Source organism: Nuphar pumila, chromosome 16 (assembly GCF_984573655.1).
Source record: "Nuphar pumila chromosome 16, dmNupPumi1.hap1.1, whole genome shotgun sequence".
NCBI lineage: Eukaryota > Viridiplantae > Streptophyta > Magnoliopsida > Nymphaeales > Nymphaeaceae > Nuphar > Nuphar pumila.
Window position 1 is genome coordinate 71,902,801 of NC_143264.1, and position 7,988 is coordinate 71,910,788.

The 7,988-nt window shown below is 40.8% G+C and overlaps 2 protein-coding genes across 2 annotated transcripts; one reads left to right on the forward strand and one right to left on the reverse strand.

Moving 5' to 3' along the window:
* Nucleotides 1-315: 315 nt before the first annotated feature.
* Nucleotides 316-5,177, forward strand: LOC149813523 (large ribosomal subunit protein uL6-like). The gene is made up of 3 exons (XM_089991747.1): nucleotides 316-773; nucleotides 4,172-4,294; nucleotides 4,798-5,177. Exons 1-3 carry the CDS (start codon nucleotides 411-413, stop codon nucleotides 4,882-4,884), a joined length of 573 nt encoding a protein of 190 aa, XP_089847873.1. The 5' UTR covers nucleotides 316-410; the 3' UTR covers nucleotides 4,885-5,177.
* A 2,047-nt stretch (nucleotides 5,178-7,224) lies between these two features.
* Nucleotides 7,225-7,666, reverse strand: LOC149813524 (Putative membrane lipoprotein). The gene is made up of 2 exons (XM_089992461.1): nucleotides 7,539-7,666; nucleotides 7,225-7,398 (listed from the first exon to the last, which is right to left on the reverse strand). The coding sequence occupies exons 1-2, from the start codon at nucleotides 7,655-7,657 to the stop codon at nucleotides 7,296-7,298; spliced, it is 222 nt and encodes a 73-aa protein (XP_089848587.1). The 5' UTR covers nucleotides 7,658-7,666; the 3' UTR covers nucleotides 7,225-7,295.
* Nucleotides 7,667-7,988: the final 322 nt, after the last annotated feature.

A 7,988-nucleotide genomic window follows, 5' to 3' on the forward strand; every position in this document is an offset into this window, starting at 1 on the left:
AACACTGCTTGAAGCATCGGATTCGGTTTGGATGTAGGCTTTACTGCATTTAATTTAGTCAGGTACTGGCTAATCAGATTAGGTGTTGGATGCTGATTAAGACGTTAAAAAACAAAAAATGACAATACTGAATCCAGATCCGACACTGTTACACAAAATCAGATTCAACCGAATCCGAAACAGATTCTTCACCGACCCTCCTTCCTGTACCGAATCTGAGTCTGATGTCCGACCCAAATCCGAAGCCCCCTCCCTCTCTCTCTTCCTTTTTTTGGTTTTTTTTTAGGGTTTTTTCTCTTGCTACCGGGCGCGGAGCATAAAGAGTCCTGCTCTTCTCCTTTTCTTCGTCGTCTCTGCAACCTTCTCGATCTCACTCTTTCTGAGGTTCAGAGAGAGAGAGAGGAGAAGAGATGAAGACGATACTGGCGTCGCAGACGATGGACATCCCCGAAGGGGTGAAGGTGGAGGTGAATGCGAAGGTGGTGAGGGTGGAGGGCCCCCGTGGGACGCTCACCCGCGACTTCAAGCACCTCAGCCTCGACTTCCAGCTCACCGAGGGCGGCCGGAAGCTCAAGGTCGACGCCTGGTTCGGGTCGAGGCGGACGATGGCCGCCATCCGCACCGCCATCAGCCACGTCCAGAACCTCATCACGGGCGTCACCAAGGGCTACCGCTACAAGATGCGCTTCGTTTACGCCCACTTCCCCATCAACGCCAGCATCCTCAACTCCAACAAGACCATCGAGATCAGGAACTTCCTCGGCGAAAAGAAGGTGAGTGGAGTGCCCTTTATGGAGTTTGGGTGCGTGAGTGAGTTTTTCTGCTTTTGGGTGTTGAGGAAATGCGATCTCTGTGTGGTGTTTTTCTTCTATTCTTGGTTGTGGTATACTGTTTTTTAACGTTTGAATCTGTTGTCTTTGCTTTCCGATTTTGTTTTTTGCGTTTGTGGGGTTTAGGTTACGATTTTGGAGTTTTTTCCCCTTAGTCGTCGTATGGCATTTGGGTTTTGGCGTTGTTGTCGTATTCTGTTTTACTCGTTGATGTTGTCGAGATTTTGGGGGTGTGTTGTTATGGGGGATAGCACGATCTTATTTCTTTGGGATGTATGGACGTTAGTTCTGTGGGAAGATCTATCTTTATTTGAACTTAGAATTTTTTCGAAAATGATTATTGGGGAAGTTCTGAGTTCAGTACCTAATTTTTTTTCTTAGTAATTTCTTTCTCTTCTAAAATTTAGATCTTATTCTTTGAGACCGGATTTGGTAACATCATACAGCCTGATCTTTAGCTGGAATTTGTATTCATTAGATTGAGATTTTCATGAATGATTTATAGAGGCAATCGCTGGATTTGTGTGGCACATATTGTTGGTTTTTCTTTGCAAATGATTTTTTCTGTTTCATTTGTCTTCACACAAAAATCGGTCATTTATTGGATTGATGTATTTATCGTATTGTATGAATAAACTTTAATTATCCATTATCTGTCACTTGTTACATTCACCTTTTTATGTTATTCAGAACAATTTCCAGCTATATGATGGACAACCCCATACAATTTACACTGCTATTATTCTCTAAAAGTAGTCTGTTTGTATTTGTATGTAGGATTTATTTTTGATATATTTAGCACTTTGGTTGTTTTGAGCAAAATTATTGTTTGTTGTCACCGTAACCATTCTTTTTATTTCTTTTTGGTAAGAGAAATAAAGGTTGACAGAGATCGGGTTTGAAAATTACATGCAAAATTTGTTGAGTTGTACTGTTGCACAATCATGAATCTGATGTGTCTTCTTTCTATTGTTCTTTGAATTTTCACTTATGGGAAGCATGATGAATTTCATGTAATATGTTGCCCGGTAGAATGGAGAAGATAAAAGAGTAACCCAGCTACCTATGAAGTGTACAATCGAGAGAGTTATTTAGGTTGAAAAACTAACTGGAAGTTCAATACTAGGGCCCACTAGAATATGAGAACTAGAGTGTGAACTAGGCATTTCTGATAGTCTTTTTGCCATGCAACCCTGCAGATGAATTCAGCGTGGTCCATTTGCTAGGGATCGGTTGTTGGATCATGCTTTTTTGATAATAAAAAATTTTGATTTTTAGATGCTTGAATATTTACAAAAATTAAGTGCAGTCATTTTTCAAGCCTTAAAAAACCCCACTTATGCATCTCAATCAGATGATTTAAGAGCTGGTTCCTTTAAAACCATGCATGTAGATCACATCAGTACAGTCAGATTTAAGAGGAAAAAACATGAAAATCTCGGTTCACACTCTAGTTCTCATATTATAGTGGCCCTCAATAATAGCATCATTATACTTTGGAAGTGGGAGGAATTGTTAGTGGGACTGTTTGCTTTGCTTGGTATATTTGTTTATCTTCTGATATTCAGTTGATGTCTTTCTGGCTTTTTTTCTTATTGACACATTCCTGAGGGGGAAATGATCCTACCTGATGCAGTGCCTGGATATCACGTTGAGGCTCAAGATAGTAAAACAGGGTATATTGCTAATAAGCTGATTAGATTGTGTATTACATGTTGAGTGCTTGTACTATAATAGCATTTTCTCAAACAATTATAGACGGTTCTTTCTATGAACAAAATCTAGCTTTTTTCTCCTGTATTATCTTTCTTTTTTTTAGTGCTGAGATTTTCCCATGATTTATGAGAAAACATATAATATGATGGAAAATTTCCTTGGTGGATATATAGCCAAGACCAAATATTGATTAAGAATTTAAGATCTAAGTTTTAAACATAACTTCTTTTCACGTCTTTCCTTTAAAAATAAATAAATAAAAACTTTTCACATCTAACTCTTCTCTTGCATTGGATTTTGATAATACAATATTAAGGACCTGGTAATGAAACTACAATTTTGTTATTGCAAGTACCTCCCCAATGTAATAATATGAACATTTAACTGCAATTTTTTCATTTGGTGGTGTTACGCAATGAAACTTGATCTGCATGCATGCATAGTTTGTAATTTATGTTTCACTGTAAAAAATTAAAAATACTATTCTGGAAGCTAATGTAGATAGATCAGACACTGAGGATATTACTGGTTATTTTTGGTACTATGGTTTCTAAATCTGATTATAGAACACGTCACTGTGGTATGATTCTAGAGATTATGCTAACAAGGATTAATACATTTGCTGTAGAAAAACTCATTTCCCATGTTTCATGTTTGTAGTAGCTGAGTGTGATTTATTCCCTTTTCAATGACCTAGGGTTTGAACTTCTTTGCTCAAAAAGAAAATAAAAATACATATAGGATTATCTAATATTAACAAGATTAATATGTTGGGCTAAATGCCTCCTAACAGTGTTTGCACAAACTGAATATGTTGTATTATTGCCTTCCGTTTCATTTGTGAGTAGTTTGCATGCTTATTAGGTTCTCTGACATGAATATCGATTGCCCATATGAGCATATCTAAGGCCAAAGTGGCGACACTCCAAAGGCATGCTCAGTCAGAGAGAGCTGTGGTTTTCCAGAACTTCAGAGCTGAGTTTGAGTGGTAAAATAATACCTGTGTTCTGGATGCTTGCTTTCTCTGATATGATCTTGTGGTATCAGTCAGTTACCTTACTCTTTGATGCAAGAGTCTTGATCTTTGATCAGGACTGGACCAATTTCACTTGCTCATTGAAATTCCTAAGATCCTGTGGCTATTTGGCAAATGATATGGTTGTGGACTGCCTGGGGAATGAGTTTAATGTTGTTGATGGCAACTTGACCAGAGGTAGCCTTTGGCATTGTCATGAGTCTAAACTGTCGAAACTATTATTAAATCTTGCAGCAGACTCCATTTAATTAGTGAACTGGTCAAGAATTTCTGAATGATGGGGGCTTAGAGTCGATCAGTCAGTGTGTGTTGTTGTAGTTAAAATCCTATTGAAACATGTCATGAATCCATTTATTAAAAAAGGGGGAAAACTGAGAAGTTTAACAAGTATGGATGAGCGTTGTGGCTGGATTGGTCCTGGACCTCCTGGTAGTGTCATTTCAGAATATGCAGATAGCATCTTTCCAGGCTGATAATTCCGATCTAGCCTTGAGTTTTGACATTGGAGAATCGTAACCTTCATCACTGAGATCAAATTTTGTTGTGATCTAGTTGTTCCCTGAGCAGTTTCTTTTCTTTGTTATACCAGGTGAGGAAGGTAGACTTGCTGGAAGGTGTGAGTGTTGTGCGGTCTGAGAAGGTTAAGGATGAGTTGATATTGGATGGGAATGATGTTGAACTTGTCTCCCGATCTGCTGCTTTGATCAATCAGGTATGTGTTTTCCCTTTTTTTCCCTCCCTGCTTGTTCTGGTTTCAAGTTGCACAAAGGGTATCCTGGTTTTGCTTTAACACATAACCAGAAAGGAAGTTGTGACAGTTGCCCTGAGAACGAGAATGGATCAGGTGATATGCCACATCATTGGTTGTTGGTTGATTTGGCATCTTGGCCATCTATATCTTCGCCGTCCATTGTTCAAAACAGCAGGGCCCATACTGATGGCACACAGCAGTCCCGCTGGTTGCCCCTGATCGTGTAGAAGGGGATCTCCGATGGTGATTGACTGATTTGACATATCACCTGATCCGTTTCTTCCTGAAAACAGTTCCCCCATAATGTACCTCTTTTTTTTGCTCAGCCACCATCCTACCTTAAGCTTCCTCCTTTGAGGATGAGCCTGTGTGGTGTGATTCCATGGCGCCTGTTTATGGACATGGTATGAGCATATAATGTGTTTTTTTTTATAACATCACAGTTTTCTTCTTTGTGGTTTCAGAAATGCCATGTAAAGAACAAGGATATACGCAAGTTCCTTGATGGTATATACGTGAGCCAGCGGGGTACCATGGCTGATGATGAATGAGAAGTTAGAACGTGCCTCCTCTTTTTGCAGAGACAGATTCAGTTTACCATTTTTGCAGTTTTTATTTTGTTGGAATCCTTTTTTCTTTTCTTTTTCTTTTAATTGAACATTTTTTCTGTTTTTTGAGTGGTTTTCATTGGTAAGGGTAAGTATTTTTTCGCAAATTTTAGTTGATTGTAGTTCGATGGATGGTGATAAGACTCTCCAGAGTCTGTCTATCTGACTGACAATTTTAGACAATCTTAGGTATAAATGGAGTTGTATACGAATCATGCTTATGATTAATTTCTATATTAGAACTTGTGTTGCATCCGTTTAACCGATAGATTTTAGATTGGAATCAATGGAGGCGTGTTTAGGTGATCGGGCCTGAGTACTTTACAAAACACTTGGCATACAAAACACAGAAAATCGCTACCCATGCAGTGATTTTCTGTATTTTGTATGTCCCGAATTCTTTGTAAAGTACCTGGGCTCGATCACTGGATCTGCTCAGCTATCTTATTTCTATCATAATAAAGGGGAACAAATCCATGATAAAAGAGAATGGTGGAGTTCATCAGCAGAATGTGAAGGGTACAAGTTCAAGCATGAGTAGGCTCGGACTGAGTTTGGTTTTGAAATATGAGAAGACGACGAGACATTCAACTATTCTTAAACTTAGATGAACCCATTATCTATTTGGATGTGAAACAGACAACCAATTAGGATCTTCGTTTCATCAGTTTAAGAGTAGTTGCTTACTAAAATCAGCATGAAAATTAAGTTGCCAGTTGGTTTAATCTATGTTGGGATATTGCACGAAAACTGGTGCGATATGTTGGAATATTGCACGACGGCAAACACCACAATGTACCAATCCATCTCAGTTTTTTCAGGACAAGTGGTTGCATGAAACCCCAATGCCCCATCCTAAATAAGTACAGAAATGATAAAAGTCCATTAAATTAGGTCACTAAAATCACTATAGGGCAGTAGCATGAGAAAAATAAAAGGAAAATTTTTAGAAAGATGAAGGGAAGAAGAGGAATTGGTTGTGGTAGTTTTTCTTCTGATCTAATAACGGCCTCTTGAGCCTTCAAGCTGGCCGGCTCATCCAGCAGCCGGAACATGGTTTGCATGCCCCCTTAGCAGACAATGAGGCGCCACACGGCCTCATCTGAGAGGGCGAGCACGTTCAGGCACTCTACCGCGTGCTCTTGCGTGGAGCCCATTCTGTGGCCTAGCAGACCTAGAAGCTCTGTCACCGGGCCTTCCTCCACCAAGTTCTTCCTCCTTCACAATGGCTACATTCCTCAGTGCGGCACTGCACCAGGCCTGGAGATCCGGCGAGCCAGAGCAGCAGGCGTTGAGAAGGGCGGCGACTCTGTCGGAGGCTCTGCTGTGAAGAGGATCTGCCTGTGCGCTGATGAAGAGCCTCTTCATGACAGAGCCTAGGGTATAGCTTCTTTACGGTGGTGTTGGTGGAGGGTGTAAATCACTAATTTATTTTTATTTTTGAAAACATTAGGGGTGAAGGAATGTTTTTTATCAAAAATTTTATGTTTTTAGAAAAACTCTCAGAGAAAAAAAAATCGTTTGAAAGAGTCAAAAAATCCATACATTTTTTTCTTCCAACCTTCACTTTGCTTACGTCTTTCTCACTTTCAAACGTGGCCTTTATAGCGCCAGCAAGAGAAAACAAAAATGGGGTTTTTGGTATTGTCTAACAGAATTAAACCCAAAAAAAATAACAAACAACCCAAAAAAAATGCACCACTTTTATCCTTTCTTTCCTTTTTTTATTTACACGGAGAAACCTCTCCAGTAGTGATGGCAGTGGGGTGGGGCGGGGCGGGGGACAAGGTCTCCACCCCCGCCCTGCCTCAAGATTTTATCCTCCACCCCCGCCCCGCGAGGCGGGGATGGATTTTATCCTCCACCCCCGCCCTCATCCCCGTTTCATGTCCTCCGTCCCCAGTTCAAACGGGGATGAGGCGGGGCGGGGATATTGCGGGGAAAAGTGGTCGGGGAGGGGATGAGGCGGGGATCGTAGCGGGGAAAAGTGCACGTCCATCCCCGCCTCCACCCCCGGACTGGGATGGATTTTAACCTTCGTCCCGGCCTCCATCCCCGTTTCATACCCTTCATCCCCGGTCCAAACGGGGCGAGGCGGGGCGGGCCCCGCTTTCCCCCGGTCCACTGCCATCCCTACTCTCCAGGATCAGAGACCTAGCCGCTTCGGTTCTTACGTTCACCGTAAAACTCCGTGGGGCTTACCCTTTGCCCCGAGAGACTTTTATCGTTTCTACATGAACTAAATACCACAAAATATTAGCTCATAAACTTTCAGTAGACGAAAAATTTTGTAGATTTCTTGTAATTTTTCACATCTGTCAAACCCTTGATCTCAACCGGAAAAACAGAAAAACTCAAGAATCCGGGGGCTCTACCGAGGGTTTACCGCTACGAAGGCGTTCGATCAAACCACCGAGCTCCTTCCTCGCGGACTCCCTCCCGAACATAAACCCGTACCTGCAAAAAAGTCACGGCCAGCACTCCTGGATCACGATTGGGGATCGAGAAAAACGAAGATCGTGAAGAAGAAAGATCGCAAAAATCGGTCAAATTGTAAGAAGGAAATCGCATTTTTCTAATTTTTTTTCGTGTTTTACCAGAAGGAAACGGCGGAAAAGACGCCGGCGGCCGCAACGGTCTGAATCAGGGAGAACCTTTTCTCCATCGCTGGTCCAAACGGTGCCTTTGTTTCTCTACTGCTCCCCGGCGAGACCATATAGCTGCTTTAAAAGGGGCAAAATTATGGCAGCTAAATATCGCGCTTTAACGGCAAAATATCTATAAAAATAAAGCAATTATAAAATTAAAGGATTAGGCTTGTGAGAATAAACGAAAAATAAAAGATATAAAAAACTTAAAATCTACCATTGTCCACTAAGATCCCTGTTATAAACACGAATAGCGTGATGAAAAATTACGATGTTTATATTTTAATGAAAATACCACAGTATTCAGTATTCTGAAACATCTTGCTACGTTGCCGTTTTAAACGGTAACTGCAAATGTAATATGTTCACGTTATTTTCAAAATCTCACCGATATTTACG

Bases quoted from the DNA above. Each gene is read 5' to 3' on its own strand.
- LOC149813523 (XM_089991747.1), top strand. From the start codon at position 411: ATGAAGACGATACTGGCGTCGCAGACGATGGACATCCCCGAAGGGGTG. The intron at 774-4,171 runs GTGAGTGGAGTG...TTGTTATACCAG, and splicing joins ACTTCCTCGGCGAAAAGAAG to GTGAGGAAGGTAGACTTGCT. The intron at 4,295-4,797 runs GTATGTGTTTTC...TTGTGGTTTCAG, and splicing joins CTGCTGCTTTGATCAATCAG to AAATGCCATGTAAAGAACAA.
- LOC149813524 (XM_089992461.1), bottom strand. From the start codon at position 7,657: ATGGTCTCGCCGGGGAGCAGTAGAGAAACAAAGGCACCGTTTGGACCA. The intron at 7,399-7,538 runs GTAAAACACGAA...ACTTTTTTGCAG, and splicing joins TTTTCCGCCGTTTCCTTCTG to GTACGGGTTTATGTTCGGGA.